General features: G+C 43.1%; 1 protein-coding gene and 1 long non-coding RNA gene across 2 annotated transcripts in view; both read left to right on the top strand.

The window, feature by feature from the left end:
• LOC309519672 overlaps positions 1-16,830 on the top strand; it is a 363,193-nt gene that overhangs the window by 317,100 nt on the left and 29,263 nt on the right. The window lies entirely within an intron of this gene.
• Positions 842-8,626, top strand: LOC309519576 (gastrokine-2-like). The gene is made up of 6 exons (XM_082200717.1): positions 842-969; positions 2,188-2,325; positions 3,585-3,722; positions 4,939-5,055; positions 7,317-7,433; positions 8,442-8,626. The coding sequence occupies exons 1-6, from the start codon at positions 922-924 to the stop codon at positions 8,520-8,522; spliced, it is 639 nt and encodes a 212-aa protein (XP_082056843.1). The 5' UTR covers positions 842-921; the 3' UTR covers positions 8,523-8,626.

Below are 16,830 nucleotides of genomic sequence, written 5' to 3'. Positions count from 1 at the left end.
GATAGGGCGCTTTATAAACTACGACTGGAAGCATGTGGCCAAAGAATTGGCGGGTTGGTTCAAACTGGTATGTGAAATTCAACCTTGGTAACCACATTGCACTACCTTGGGCCTATAGTTTCTACTTCATCAGCAGTCCACACAAGCAATGTTCTTCCTGGCATGCATTATATGTGAAGAGGACATTTTCATCTGCTTGATCTGTCTCTTCCACCCATACTTCTCTCTGGTTACTCTCACTATCCCTTCCCTTCAGCTCTCCTCCCTGTGGTCTCCCTTCATTCCAGCTTCCTTCCTCCTAGAGGTCCTAATCCCCATCAAACTTACAACTTCCCATCTCCCGGAAAACACTCAGATGGGATGGGGAACCTGTGGTCCTCCAGAGGTATCATCCCTGACCATCGGCTATGCCAGCAGGAGTTGTAGCCCAACAACATCTACCAATAGACATCAGGGACTTCCTGAACCCATTATAGTTAAATAATTGGGGCTGTATCCAGTTCAAGTCCTACTCACAGCCAACCTACCTGAGTTAATGGACATGACTCACTTAAGTTCATTAATTTCAATAGGTCTATTCCGAGTATAGCTTAGTTGGCTACAACCCTTGATTAACAAATTTAAGAGAGAACCTCAATATGTTGGGTAATCAGTTGCTAAGTCACTGTTAAAAATGTGAAAATTCTAGTTTTTGTGGGGGTGGGGGTTTGCTCTGCTTTCTAAAGCTCTCTCCATGGTATACTGATCAAATAGAAATTCCCCCTTCAGCTAAAGGAGGTCAAATGCCAGGTCAGATGTAATTACTGGTGATCATATTTCCCATGATCGAGTTTGTCAGGAACCTTTGGCCTCATCCTGCCCATAGATCTCCCTATAAAGGTGAACTGGCTACGGTAGTTTTCATTTCACATCGCAGCAGAGATGGACTCCAAAGTCGGCTGTCAGGTCAACATGTCATCAGAACCCATAGTAAGTACTGTAGATTTTTTTGGAGGGCAGGGAACCTTTTTGGCAGAAAATGGTATTTGGGGTGTCCTAGAGAACTAATTTTGATAGTAACTCAGTAGCAAAAGTGACAGATGCTGACACAGAATGCCAAGTACGGTCTGCCATAGAATTAGGCAGGACGAGGCACCAGCTTCAGGTTGCGGTTGATGGAGGATGAAGGGTAGCCATGAAGATGACAGATCTGTGTGTCCTATGTAAAAAGGTAAAGGTGAAAGGTAAAGGACCCCTGGATGGTTAAGTCCAGTCAAAGACAACTATAGGGTTGCGGTGCTCATCTCGCTTTCAGGCCGAGGGTGCCAGCGTTTGTCCAAAGACAGCTTTCCGGGCCATGTGGCCAGCATGACTAAACCACTTCTGTCGCAACAGAACACCGTGGCAGATGCCACAGCGCACAGAAACGCTGATTACCTTCCTGCCACAGCAGTACCTATTTATCTACTTGCACAGGTATGCTTTCAAACAGCTAGGTTGGCAGAAGCTGGGACAGAGCAACAGGAGCTCACTCCATCACGGGGATCCAAACCGCCAACCTTCCGATCGGCAAGCCCAAGAGGCTCAGTGCTTTAGATCACAGTGCTACCCGCGTCCTATATAGCCTGGTCTGCACCCTCTTAAACTAGCTTGCTTCCCTGAGGAGCACAGAAGAAAGCTCAATGGTTGGGCACATTTTTGCATGCAAAGGGTCCTGGGGTCAATTCCCTGGTGTCCCCAGATAGGGCTGGGGAAAATCCTGTCTGAAAAACTGAAAAGCCACTGCTAGTCTCAGTCTCCAAGACTGCAAAAGGAGCTCTGATGTATCCTATGGCCCCTTGGGCATGATCCATGGACCATAGAATTGCAGCTAAAATTACTCACCAATTATTAAGATTTAATTATGTGCAAGGCACAATCCTGCAAATCCTACCATTCTAAGGTAGGCACAGAAATTAAAACAATGATTTCTGCATTCCCTAGACCTGTTACTTGATTCATGTTTCAAGAAATGGTTCCTTTTTTTAGTATTAAAATATAACCTTCCTCACGAAAAGCCTTTACTTGAAATAAGAAGCTCCCACGGCTGTCCTGCTTAAACCGTGTTGCAGCTCACTGTCTCAGAAAGTGCCATAGGGATGGGAATCTGTGGGTGGAGAGAGTAATGGTCTGACCTTTCCCAGCTAAGCCCCTGACTCTCTTTCCCAGGCCCTCAGGTTTATACCCAGAGTGCCTAAGGACAGGAAGCAAATGATCCTCATCTCTGTCATCCTGGTGCTTCTGGCCATTATCATTATTGGAGCGATTCTCATTGGCGTTTACATGACGCAGCAACACACCGAAAAGGTGAGTAGAAGACTGAAAAGAAAGCTAGTGTCATTCAAAAGAGTAAGGCTGATCACTGGCCACAGCAGCAGCTAAGCTACTGATCTTCATTTGAAATTCCTTAGTGTCCAAGGGAGAATCACTCTGACAGATTATAGGAAATTTAAACATTCGCAGACCAGCCACTCATTCCATAGGGTGAGGTGCAGGGCCAGTGTTGGTGCTGATGAACCCTGCCAGTCTGATTTTGGATGAGCAGGAGGTCATGAAGTCAAATGACTTTTGTTTATTGTATTTGAGATTCAGAGGTATACGTCCTCTCAATATGAGTTTTCCATTTGGGATGTCATCATATTACCATTTCATAAAGTGTTTTGGAGTGTTCAAAGTGTCTCACATACACTGGGTTGTATCCAGTGCTGATCCCACTCCAAGTAGATCCCTTAAAATTAATGAACATTACTAACTTAGGTTCATTAATGTCAATGAAATCAATCTGAGAAGAATTTAGCAGGATACAACCCATTATCTCTGCAATCTTTAGACCAAGGGTGGGGAACCTGTGACTCTCCAGATGTTGTTGGATTCCAGCTCCCATCAGCCCCAGTCATCATAGCCAAGGGTCAAGGCTGATGGGAAATGTAATCCAACAGCATGTGGAAGGACACAGGTTCCCTACTCCCTGGTCTGTTGGGTTATTTGGGACTTGGTTTAGTTTAGGATTTAAGTGCACAAATTGCCAGATCCCAGCCCAAAGTCCTAAATCCCAGCTTCTTCAACTAAAAGATCTCTAGCAGCATAAGTGGAAAAAACCTTTGCCCATGCACACAGGGACACGGTGGAAGGAATAGTATTATTCCTCCCTCCACAAGTTATTTGAAGGTGGAAATAGTAACACCAGAACCAAGTCTCTCTATAATAAATACGCTTTCATCATTGTTAAGGCATTTAATTGGACCTCAGTAATGTACACAGAAACAGGGGGAATTAGGGGAACAGACAACTTCCCTTCTCTACGATTTCCAATTCGGCATTTATTTCATGATTAAAATTTAATCCATCACTGCTACACACACATTAATAATCTGAAAAGTGCTTGTGTGTTTATTAAATGCATGAGCTAGGGAGCAGGCTCACACCCTCTTGCCATGTCTCCTTTATTTTGATATGACTCTATAGCCCCAGCTAAAATGCTTCAGATTTGTGCTTCGAGATCAACCATGCAAAGTACCAGGAACACAGAAAAAGCATTTCCCTGTTGAAACTTGTCTCCTTTGTAGATAATCAAAATCACTAGTAGTACAGGAGATGGCGAAGTGGTTGAGCAAACTATGATGGTGAACAACCAGGAAAGTGTTGCTGCCTTTCATATCCAGAGCAATACGACCTCAGCAACTGTTGTCTACGACTATAAACACGTAAGTGTCAAATATGTTCTAGGTGGACATCAAAATGTTCTAAGACATTTTACCATCTCAGGTGGTTGAACTGAATAGTCTTAGAGTTCTTTCCCTACAGGATCTTCTGCAACATTACACTGGAACCCATGGTGCCTTTCTTAATTCACAGCCCAGTACACATGGGACACTAAAGCTTGGTTTAGCAGTATGTAGATGCGCTTCTATGAGTCCAAACAAAGCCTTGAGCCCATGTGCTGCCTCCTCAATTTTCCTCCTCCCAGGAGGATGACTTCTGCTGAGTTTAGTTTTGCTTTCAAAGAATTGTGGCTTGGTGTTAATTTAGTGTTGCCATATTTCTAGAACTAAAATTCAGGACACAAAAGTTTTTATGGAAACTCAAAGTTGTTGAGCTATAAATCCAGGACATTTTGCTGATTATCCAAAATTTTTCCCTGGACACATGTCCAGGAAATTCCGTACATATGGCAACCTTACATTAATTACAAACTGGAGGTTGTAGTTTACAATAAGACTGGGACGTAGCGTGGATTGCCAGTGCCCCAGGCTCTCCCTAATCCAGAGCTTTCCAAACTTTTCACGTTGGTGACAAACTTTTTAGACATGCATCATTTCGGGACACAGAAATTCGGTTTTACTAGCAAACCAGATGTTAAACTAACCCCTTTCCAGCCCCAGGAGGAGAATGGGGAGTGTTTGCAAGACACACTAATGTGTTGTGACGCACAGTTTAGAAAGCTCTGCCCTAACCCATGGTTCCTATCAGGGCTGGGCAACGATGGTGGTGGGGAAGGGTCTTCCCAGCAGAGAGAGGGGACAGGGTCAATGGCTGATTGTTGTTGTTGTTGTTAATTTATTCCATGTAATTTTTACACCACTTGACACCACTTGATTTTGTGTGTTTTTAAAAAACAACAAGGCACACCTCAAAGTGGTTTATTTTTCTTTTGAATTTTTATGCCACCCCCAAATTTTATGCCCGGGACAACAGCCCCTCTGCGCCCCCCCCCCCATTCTACGTCACTGCAACAAGCAACAGACTTGCATAACGGTATTATGATATTAGCAGTTTTTCTTTCCAATCCATTTCCTAATAATCTCTAGCAAGGAACTTGCCTCCCACCCCCTGTTTAAAGCACAGTACCAGCTGCACACTTGGAGGAGGGCATTCCTTAATTTATCCCCAAATCTTTTCTGCTTCCTGCTTTGTTCCTAGCGTCTGATCGGCTTCCGAATTCAGAACAGAAAACAATGCTCAGTGGTGGCAATGGATTCAGTTGATGTGCCCAGCCTACATGAAATCACCCAAGGAATAGAGCACTTTGATGAACAAGTAAGAAGATATGGGGTGTGGAGAATCTCTCCCCAACACTTATTAAATAATATTGCAGTTGAGAGAATGTGGTAGCAGAGAGCACCATTTTCCCATTTTTTCTTTATATTTCATGTAGATTGTGCAGTGTACCAGAAACCTTAACTGACTGCTTCAGTAGGGCAGCTAGGATTAGACCTTGAGGCAGAAGCCCATACCCTCCAAAATTTCTGCAGGTTGTCCTATTCCATAATCATAATAATAATAATTTTATTATTTATACCTCACCCATCTGGCTGGATTGCCCCAACCATTCTGGGCAACTTCCAACATATATAAAACTATAATAAAACATTAAGCATTAAAAAAAAAACCTTCCCTATACAGGGTTGCCTTTAGATGTCTCCTAAAGGTTGTATAGTTACTTATCTCCTTGGTTCAGGGATCGCATAACTCCATACCCTCCAACATTTCTCCGGTGAAAATAGGGATGTCCTAAGGATAAAGCGAGGGACGCGGGTGGCGCTGTGGGTTAAACCACAGAGCCTAGGACTTGCCAATCAGCAGGTCAGCGGTTCGAATCCCCGCATGGGGTGAGCTCTCGTTGCTCGGTCCCTGCTCCTGCCCACCTAGCAGTTCGAAAGCACGTCAAAGTGCAAGTAGATAAATAGGTACCGCTGTGGCAGGAAGGTAAACGGCGTTTCCATGCACTGCTCTGGTTCACCAGAAGCAGCTTAGTCATGCTGGCCACATGACCTGGAAGATGTACGCCAGCTCCCTCGGCCAATAAAACGAGATGAGCGCCGCGACCCCAGAGTCGTCTGCGACTGGACCTAATGGTCAGGGGTCCCTTTACCTTTAAGGATAAAGCAGGACATTCTGGGATCAGAACTGGGATGGCTTCTGTAAATCCAGGACTGTTCCTGGAAAATAGGGACATTTGGAGGGTCTGGAAGCCCAGAGAGTGGCAGATAATGGGGGCAGCAGCAAACAGGCCTCCCATTATCAACTGTCCTCCTGGCACTGTTCACTAGAGCATCCTTCCTTTCTTCTTATTTTAAAAAGCACTGTATTGTCGGAAAATGACCTGGTAGTCATGGACATAATTGCAGATGCTCATTTTCTTATGTTTACATAGATAGATAGATAGATAGATAGATAGATAGATAGATAGATGATAGATAGATAGATGATATAGTCGTTTACTACAATGAAACGTTCCTAAATGTGCCTTTAAGCATCAGGCCAGGAGAAGCGAACCCCATTTTATTCCTGTGCTCTTGCTAGTGCTATAATTTAACTGAGTTGAAATTATGAAACTGCAGTTGCTCAAAGTATTGTACTAAAAAACAACAACCTCAGATTTGTTTGTGGGTTTTTTGCACTAACATTTTAGGAATGTAGAAGAGGTTGTAAAGCTGGAATAGCAGGCATTGGATGGGGGGGGAGAGAAGAGAAATGTTGATTGTATGCTTCGCAAAATAAATGACTGTCTAAACCGCAGGTGGGAGGATAAGACCACTAAATACAAGGTCTAAAATTAGCTGCACCACTGTGAGCATTCCTCAAAACCAAGGAACCAGAGCATTGACACATAGAATCATAGAATCATAGAATCATAGAGTTGGAAGAGACCACAAGGGCCATCGAGTCCAACCCCCTGCCAAGCAGGAAACACCATCAGAGCACTCCTGACATATGGTTGTCAAGCCTCTGCTTAAAGACCTCCAAAGTAGGAGACTCCACCACACTCCTTGGCAGCAAATTCCACTGTCAAACAGCTCTTACTGTCAGGAAGTTCTTCCTAATGTTTAGGTGGAATCTTCTTTCTTGTAGTTTGGATCCATTGCTCCGTGTCCGCTTCTCTGGAGCAGCAGAAAACAACCTTTCTCCCTCCTCTATGTGACATCCTTTTATATATTTGAACATGGCTATCATATCACCCCTTAACCTCCTCTTCTCCAGGCTAAACATGCCCAGCTCCCTTAGCCGTTCCTCATAAGGCATCGTTTCCAGGCCTTTGACCATTTTGGTTGCCCTCCTCTGGACACGTTCCAGTTTGTCAGTGTCCTTCTTGAATTGTGGTGCCCAGAACTGGACACAGTACTCCAGGTGAGGTCTGACCAGAGCAGAATACAGTGGCACTATTACTTCCCTTGATCTAGATGCTATACTCCTATTGATGAGGCCCAGAATTGCATTGGCTTTTTTAGCTGACACCTTGACATCTAAGTGAAAATCTGCACTACCCATATACTAAATTTCACCTTGTTTCCTACAAGGGCTCAGGAGATGACCACGTGTCCTACAGCTTCAAGCAAGGAGAACTGGCAGATCGCACAACTCTAGGAACCACAGTGAATATCCTCTGCAGTGATGTCCCTGTGTACTGGGCTGAGGTAAAATACTGCAGGGGGTTTTTTGGATCATACATTCACTGAAAAGATTATAGTGCCATTCCCCCAGTAAGTAAGAAAAGACAAAGTCACATGAACCCAAGTGACAATGTAATAGTATCAAAAGTAAGGATTATTTCAGTATGGACAACTATACATGTAAGCATATGTAGGCATATATGTATAAAATATTATCATTAATTTGTTAATTTATTTATAATTATATGTGAACAGGTAAGAAGAAATGGGGTGTGGGGGAAAATAAATTAGGCTAAAATAAAGAATTAAATAACTAAGTTTTTTGGCCTTTTCTGACACCCCAAACCTCTCTCTAACTGATGGTAGGGCTGACTCTCCCCTGACCCCATAGGAGAGGCCTATAGGCATCTTCTCCTGCTTTTGGGTTTCCAAGAAGCATCTAGTTGGCTACTGTAAAAAACAACAACAACAACAACAGGATAATGGGCAGGCAAACTGATGCCCTCCAGATATTCTGGAGTATAACTCCCATACACCTTAGTCAGTACAGCCTACAATTGGGGATGTTGGGAGTTGTTGTCCATAATATCTTGACTACTCGCCTAACCCCTGGACTAGATGGAGAAATGGACTGATTGTTAAACGACTCAGGAAATTGTAGCTCAATGAAGGGACTAAGGGTCTCCTAACAACTCTCAGCACCCCTAACCAACTACAGTTCCCATAAATCATTTGGGAAAGCCATGAGTATTTAAGGTGGTATATTACTGCTTTAAATGTATGGCGCATTTAGGGGTGTGTACACAATCCACTCAAAGGATAAGAAGCATGCATTCATTGACTATATGCAACTTCAGTAGGCCCACCCACCCACATGAAATTTCACTTGACTGCTCTGGCTCCTCTTTGCCATGGCTTTGTGTATCAAGTGCTACCTTAATGTTACATTTCATCTGTAGATGGCATTTTCCCTATTAATGAGAAATGGGAATCAACTCCTCACTCCAGTAAATTCTTCTTCTTCTTTTCCAGAACAACCACAAAGCACAAAGAAGTGGATTGCTGTGCGGAGGGCTTCTGATTCTTAGACTCTGTTTAACACTGTTACTGTGACAAAGTGATAGTCTGACCATATGTAGAATAATAGAATTGTAGAGTTGGAAGGGACCCAAGAGTCATATAGTCCAATTCCCTACAAAACCGGAATCTCAACTAAAGCATCCATGAGAAATGGCCATCCAACCTCTGCTTGAAAGCCTCCAAGTTCACCATCTTCCGTGGGAATCTGTTTCACTGTCAAACAGCTCTGCCAGAAAATTCTTCCTGATGTTTAGTCGGATTCTCCTTTCTTATAATGTGAAGCCATTGGTTGAAGTCTAAGTCTCCGGAGCAGGATAAAACAAGTGTTATGTACTGAAGTTCTCACCCTGGGCCAGCAGGGGGATACTGTAGCTAGTTTTCACTCAGGTCCACATATGCAAATAAGGGTTTGAAAGTGATGTTCAGTGATTGGCTAGTTACAGAAAATGGTTACTGTTGCGTTCTAGTGGAGCTCTATATAAGCAGGCTGGCTGAACCCTTCAGTTCAGTTCTGTTCTGGCCTATGAATAAACAAGAGCTGTTTGAAGAATCACTGCGTCATCTGATATGTTCACCGACAACTTAACAACAAGCTTGCTCCCTCCGCCATGTGATGCATCATGCTCATGTTTTGTTTTTGTTTTTTTTAAATTTTGTTTATTCATTTTCCTTTTTCATTCATTACATACATCTCTTAAAGCTTTTTATTAAAGTTTTCCATTAAAAACACCACACATGTCCATTTACATATCACATAATTTGTCTTATTTGGACCTCCCACAACTTCTCTGACAATCATTCGTAGTTCGAGTCTTATCCTCACATTCCTTTGTTACAATATTTCCATTATATTTTATATTTCTATTCTTATTTACCTTCTGGTAATATTCCCTATTTTTCACAAAGCTTCTTTGAAACACACTAGCGTTGTACCATCCTCACATGTGTTTTCCAAATACTCCGTAAATTTCCCCCAGTCCACATACATCTCATATTCATAACATTTACTATGCATTCCTTCCTCCCTCCCTCCCCTCCTGGGCTTCCCCTAACTCCTGCTTCCGATTTGTTTCTCCTTTCACCCACTTTGCTACCTCCTAAAAGAAAAAAACTACTAATAACATATTTATACAATAACATCAAACCTAAAGTCATAAAAATAACAATGAATACACCATATTATTTCTCTATCTTCAACACATGTTCTAATACTAATAATGTGGATGTTTATTTAAATCCTGCCATCGAGTCTATAGACTTTCTTTGTTTCTGCAAGTATAATAAAAATGGTTCCCATTCTTTTTCAAAGTCACTGTTGTCTTTTTCTCTTAGTCTGTCTGCTATTTTTGCCAGTTCTGCATAGTTCATCAGCTTCTCCTGCCATTGTTCTTTAGTTGGTATTTCTCCAGTCTTCCAATTTTGTGCAATCAACATTCTCACTGCTGTAGTGGCATACATAAATAAAGTCCTCTTTTCCTTTGGTATATCTTGGCCTAAAATACCTAGTAGAAAGGCTTCTGGGTTTTTTTACAAAAGCTATTTTCAACATGTTCTTCAATTCGTTATATATCATTTCCCAATAAGCTTTTACCTTTTTACAATCCCACCACATATGGTGCATCACACTCATGTTAAGCTTGTGGTCTACTATGTCCCCTAAATCCTTTTTGCATGTACTGCTAGCAAACCAGGTGTCCCAACCCGTCCCCCATCTTATATTTGTGCAGCTGGTTATCTCCGCATAAGTATGGAACCTTACATTTGTCCCTGTTGAGGACCCATTAGTGAGTACTCTTTGGGTTGGGTCAGTCAACCAGATTCAAATCCACCTGACAGTAACCTCATCCAGCCCACGTTTTACCAGTTTCTCTGCAAGAATATCATGGAGGGCTTTGTCAAAAGCCTTATTGAAATCAAGATACACCATGTCCATGGCATTCCACATGAACAGGGGACTTTCTGTCAGACTCAGCTTGCCAGTTAATCTGCAGAACTCCATTGACCTCATCACACTGCAGTAAAGGTGTAATGATGGACTGCTTCTTCCTAGAGCCATTTAACACCACAAAGCACATAGCTTTTCATTAATTAGAAGTGGAATTAAAATGAAGGTTCCACACAGCACATTTAATATAGCACTATATTATCCAGTAAAGTCCTCCATGACCAAAATACTTTTTATATGCACTCACAAGTAAGTCAAATTCAGCAAAAGGTCTTTTCCAATGTTGATTAAAAAATTCCAGTTTGCAGATCCTGCCTGTTTTATTGCTTCCTGGTGAACCTGGCTGAAGAATCAGTGGTGACCCTCCCCTTGAACAGCCTTGTCTAACTGACCCAGTGTGAGTTTCTGTTCCCACAAGAAAAGAGGAATCTTGGAACTACTGGTTTCATTGAATAATTTTTCTTAATCTTTTTTCCACCCCCACCCCCCAATAGCTAAATAGTATTATGTTACTATTTTTTTAAAAAAATGAAAAAGTATTGAGAAAATAAATCATTAAATCATCCCCACCAACTCTTTTACAGAAATAGAAAGGTTGCGTAGAAGAAGGAACACAAACCACCCCTTCATGGTCCTTCAGTCCCATCCTAACTACCGTATTTTGCGCCCCGCAGGATGCTCCGGCCCATAGGACACACCTAGTTTTTTTGGGGGGAAATAAAGAAAAAAAAAATCCCCCCCCAGGTGCGGGGCTGGAAGAACCAGGTCGGGGAACAGTGGGAAGGCACGCTCTGCCTCCCCGCTGTCCCCCGAGCTTGTGGGGCTGGAGATGGGGAGAAGTGCGCTGATCCCGGGACTGCAGGCAGCTCTGTGCAACCCTCAGAGCGGGTCTCCCGAGGGTTGCGCAGAGCTTCCTGAAGCCTGGAGAGCGAGAGGGGTCGGTGCGCACCGACCCCTCTCGCTCTCCAGGCTTCAGCGAAAGCCTGCATTCGCCCCATAGGACGCACACACATTTCCCCTTCATTTTTTTTGGGGGGGGGGAGTGCGTCCTATAGGGCGAAAAATACGGTACAAGCAAACAAATTAGAGAGAGTCTCAGAAAATCTCTCCAAAACTACTTCAAGGAAAACAATGTAGACAAACATAGCCAGATGGGTGGGGTATAAATAATAAATTTTTTATTATTATTATTATTATTATTATTATTATTATTATTATTATTATTATAACAACCCCCTCCTATGGGACGCAATGAAAGCGGTCACCAGAGCAGCTTGCATAAAAGAGAAAGCATTCCTTAAAAAACAAACCTCCTCAAAAATTAGCACACTAGAACATCACAGCCCTCTCATCACACTACAAACAAACAGGATCTAAATAGAAAGGTCACTAGTAAGTTCAAGAAAGGACATTTGACTTTTAAAAGTCTACATTTGCATCGGACTATAATAAAGGTGAGCAATGGCCTGGGAAATGTTATGGATCATGCAAAAAGTTTCCTTGTGTTGGTGCCTTGCTTGATTCCTCGGAGATAGCAGCATGGGAAAGAAAAAAAGAGAAGTGGTTCTCTTCTCTTGCTGTCATGATTCAGTTCTACCTGTTGGTTTCTGACCTACGAGGTCAAGAAAGTAGGGAAGAGAGACTTAGACCAAAATACAGAAACAAAAGGAATATCCTTTCTCCATATTGTTGTCTGCTACTTATCATCCTCTCCTGCCATATAGGCATGTCTTAGCTTGCCAGTTCCTTTTATATCAGAAGTTCCTGTGCATTTAACTACTTGTTAGTAGCCTGGTATGCACATCACAATAAACCACCATTTCTTACTTATCATGGCTTATTGGACTGAGCAGTGGGTTGTACACACTGTCCAATTTTTCTTGCTTTCCTCCTTCCCTGGTACAGTGGTGCCCCGCAAGACGAATGCCTCGCAAGACGGTAAACTCGCTAGACGAAAGAGTTTTCCGTTTTGGAGGTGCTTCGCAAGACGAATCTCCTATGGGCTTGCTTCGCAAGACGACAATGTCTTGCGAGTTCCTGCTGGTTTTTTCCCCTTCCCCCCTTTTTCTAAGCTGCTAAGCCGCTTATCAGCTGATCCAATCAGCAGATAAGCTGCTAAAAGCCTCTAAAAGCCGCTAATAGCGCTAATCCTTCAATGGGCTTGCTTCGCAAGACGAAAAAAAACGCTAGACGAAGAGAATCACAGAACGGATTCTTTCCGTCTTGCGAGGCACCACTGTACAAGAGAGAAACCAAAGAACCTGTGCTTTCTGGTAATGTCCAAGCTCTGGGTTGCAACTGGTTTCTTCCCAACAAGTCATGGTCGTTAGCCAGCCTTAAACCAAAGGCAGATTTAGGGCAGTGCAATTGGTTCCACTGCACTGGGTGCTGAGCCTAGAGGGCGCCATAGGGCATCATAACTATGACATAGTGAATTGAGCAGAATGGAAGGTGAGAGGCAAGGTTGCTAAATTTTGACCTTGCACAGGGCACCACGGAAATTTGAAAGACTAAAGTCTGCCTCTGCTGAAGCCATGGTTTGTTGCTCACTATGGATAGTGGCTTCCTGGGGAGCAAGGCTTCCTACATTGTTTCTGTTGCTTGTACCAGGGGAGTTGCGAAGTTGGAGTGATGTGCCATTGTACACCAGCGCATTGCCAAAACCCAATAAACCGTCATAAACCAAAAAGAGAAAATTAGCTGATTCAGCTTTCCCTATCATGGCATACTAGCTGGAGCTGCATGTGAGGTTATTTGTCAAGAAAACAGGTTTAAGCAGCCTTTTCAAGACAAGTATTCAGTTTACTATGTAGTATCATCAGTTCAAGGGACGCGGGTGGCGCTGTGGGTAAAAGCCTCAGCGCCTAGGGCTTGCCGATCGAAAGGTTGGCGGTTCGAATCCCCGCGGCGGGGTGCGCTCCCGCTGCTCGGTCCCAGCGCCTGCCAACCTAGCAGTTCGAAAGCACCCCCGGGTGCAAGTAGATAAATAGGTACCGCTTACCAGCGGGAAGGTAAACGGCGTTCCGTGTGCTGCGCTGGCTCGCCAGATGCAGCTTTGTCACGCTGGCCACGTGACCCGGAAGTGTCTCCGGACAGCGCTGGCCCCCGGCCTATAGATGTGAGATGGGCGCACAAACCCCAGAGTCTGTCAAGACTGGCCCGTTCGGGCAGGGGTACCTTTACCTTTACCTTTAACATCAGTTCAAGAGAGCCATGTAGACCACTGGAAGTGGTAGCAAGTTTTTTAAAAAACGATTTTTTTAAGCATCCAACCTAAACTACTCTTGGGAGGTTTAATAACATGAGCAACATAAGAGCTAATTCTGACAGTTACTTAGAAGGACCAGTTCTTAAGACAAGTACTTCAGATTTCATGTGAACATCCTGTTTCAGTCCACGGACAAACAACACAAGTGAATGTTAATAAATATGTGTTCTTCTACAAACATCCTATGCCAAGGGTATCCCCAAAATTTTCTCCTCTAATATTAGGGATGGTCAAATCTGTCAATTTCAGTTTCTTTTATCTTCTCAGTTTCCCAATCTTAAGTTCCAGTTCTCTACATTTCCACATCAATCTGTGATTTTTTGGTTAAACGGTCTCATAAAAATTCATCAGCATTTCAGTGTGAATTTATCTTAATATACACATATTTGTATGCAATTTTACCTACTATGCACATTTTCGCAAAGCAATTTCTCCTAAAATAATGCATTTTGTACATGTTATTTTCACACAAATATGTGCATTGTTAGGACCACTTGGATGCATTATTGAACTGAACCGCAAAATTCAAAGAAGTGCTAATTTCCAAAAATGGCTATATTTGAATTCTCAAGTTGTTTCAGATTGCTCTCCCTTCATCATATAATCCTGTTTATCACTGCTGGAGCCCTACTCTGGGTGCCGCTGCCTTAGAAGTTAGCTCATTGCCAGCCCAAATGATGTGTCTATCCTCCCTGCCCTGCCTACTGTTTGAGTAGGACCAACATTTATTTCAAAAAAAGTCTTAGCACACTCTTCAGATATCAGTTCCTGCATTCATCTATCCCACACTCATGGTGCTAACTGAATCATGTCACTTCACCTTGCTATATAACAGGGCCTATGCTGGATTAGGCAGGAGAAAAGTGAGAATCAAGGCCTTTCGTGGGGGGGGGGCATGTGTTTTGGTGGTACAACACATGTTCTGCATGCAAAGAGTCCCAGGTTCAATCTCTAGAATCTTCTGGAAGGGCGGGGAAAGACTCTTTTCTGAGGCCCTGGTGAGCCACTGCCAGTCAGTGCTGATTATATTGAGCTAAATGGACCAATGGTCTGACTCGATGTGAGGCAGCTTCCTGTGGTGGTGGTGCAGCTTTGGAACACGCTCCTCAGAAAGAGCTCACTTGATGCATTCATTGGTACCATCCAGGTTGCTGTGAAGTCTATTCTCCCAGACTTTGATTTAGATTGTATGTAGATTTACTGCTTCCTAAAGTGGGATATAACAAAGTTCAGTCAATCAATCAATCAATCAATGGTTCTTTGGTCCTTGAGGCTGACGTTTCTGTCTGTGGACTCTGTGCTTCCATCCCAAGTAGGCAAACACCTTCCTTCAGTGTTCTAAGACAGTGTGATGCTTTTATTGTGCCACAAGGTGCTGCTATAAAACAGTAGAATCATCATGAGAGGATAGAATACAAGCAATAGTCTTCATAGAATGAAGAGGCCCATTTAGCTTTCAGAGAATGAAAGGGGCAAAAATGCACCCTGATTTCTGCTGCTGTTTGAAGTGCAGGAAGACATCATGTGTGTGTGGCGAGTGCACATTTCTGCATCAAAATGATCTATTAACAGAGTCTGCATTTCTCAGTTCTGCAATCCTATATACTAATAGGGCTTCAAGTGTGGGTTCTTACACAGCCTAAACTGCACCATCCATCCACAAAAGGGACGTATTGGGGGAATCTCAACATCTGTAGCAGTACCCAAAAAAAAATATTTTAAAAAGGTGGTGGGGGTGACCCCAGTCTGATGAGGAGCGGCTACATTCAGCGGGCATGGAATGCTGGCTGAGTGTTTGAGGGGTAGAAAACTAGGGAATGGAGTATCCCGAAAAGGGCATGACTGACTGAAATCCTGAACTGGAGCACACTCCATGCTGCCACATTTTGTTGCAGGTTACACTTGTTCTATTTCTTCTTGTGAAAATATCCTGTGTAATTTTTTCAGATGTCGGCCTTCATTCTGGTACTGTGTGTTACTGTAGCTGGGACATAACTCTAGCATATTGTGTTTCACTAATAAATACCGGTATACAGAAACTAGAGAGAAGGGTGGCCCAGGGAGAGTCAGCCACCCTGAGGATCATCCAACATACTGTTCTCGAGTGGCCAGCCAGATGCCTAAGAGAGCCTCACATGGAGGACACAGAACTCCCTTACAAGGGAGGTTAGTACCATCTCTTCCTTTTTTGGGTTTTCATAAGAAACTGTTCATTCTAGCTTGCCTTTCTGAAAACTGAAGCTGAGTGCTGGAGTTCATGTCTTATAACTCTTCTGCTTTGCTGTTTGTTTTTCTCTTTGTCTGTTTTTATGTTTTGTTTTGATTGATTCATTCATTTGGCAGTTCTGATTGGTAATCGACAAAGCTCTGTCCCTCCGAAATTACTTCATACTTCATACAGTAATGCGCAAATAAATGCAGATTAACACAAAATCACGGCGTATGTTCTAAAAAAAAAATCAAAAATCAAAGTCTGCTTGAATTTGCTTTCATAGGAAGTAATTATTGACAATATTGTACAAAGGGCAACTAGTTTTCCCATAACTAGTTTCCCATAATTCACTTGGCAATTCTTGATCTTGGGTAAGATTTCTTTGCCTGGTTTTAATGATGTTATAGAAAAATAGGGGGGTTGGCTTTTGCTGCCCAAGGGACTGAGTCCCCCAAGTCCACAATCGGTCAGAGATGAATGGATGGAGGCAGGATGCAGCAAAAGCAAGGCAGATCTTTATTTTTCTGTTGCAACAGAGTTCCCTCCCTTCCTTGCAAGGAGGTAAGAGAGACCAAGAACAAAGTGTGCAGGAACCTTTAAAGACTTTTGACAGTACCCAACTCCTTAGCCAAAGACCACCCTAAAGTCATCATACATACATCATAGGAGGCAGTCTGCAGCAGAAATCTTGTCTGCCAGGATACGTGATAATGGTCGCTGATTGCATTACCTGGGCAGCCTGGCCATTCATTTGTGACGGTTAATACTTTAGTTCCTGAATCCAGGTCACAAGCTCACCCTATTCATACACAAATACACCCTTAAGACAGGATTTGAAGGATTTTTAAGTGGAAAGACAATGGGAAAGCTTTCCCCATTTGCCTCCCTCGCTGCAGAGGAGTATTTGAGGTCACTG

This window comes from Podarcis vaucheri, assembly GCF_965113315.1.
Source record: "Podarcis vaucheri genome assembly, chromosome: 15".
Lineage (NCBI taxonomy): Eukaryota > Metazoa > Chordata > Lepidosauria > Squamata > Lacertidae > Podarcis > Podarcis vaucheri.
Note: the sequence above shows the minus strand (reverse complement) of the source record. Positions and strands in the feature narration are given on the sequence as shown.

Bases quoted from the DNA above. Each gene is read 5' to 3' on its own strand.
- LOC309519576 (XM_082200717.1), top strand. From the start codon at position 922: ATGGACTCCAAAGTCGGCTGTCAGGTCAACATGTCATCAGAACCCATA. The intron at 970-2,187 runs GTAAGTACTGTA...TCTCTTTCCCAG, and splicing joins ACATGTCATCAGAACCCATA to GCCCTCAGGTTTATACCCAG. The intron at 5,056-7,316 runs GTAAGAAGATAT...GTTTCCTACAAG, and splicing joins TAGAGCACTTTGATGAACAA to GGCTCAGGAGATGACCACGT.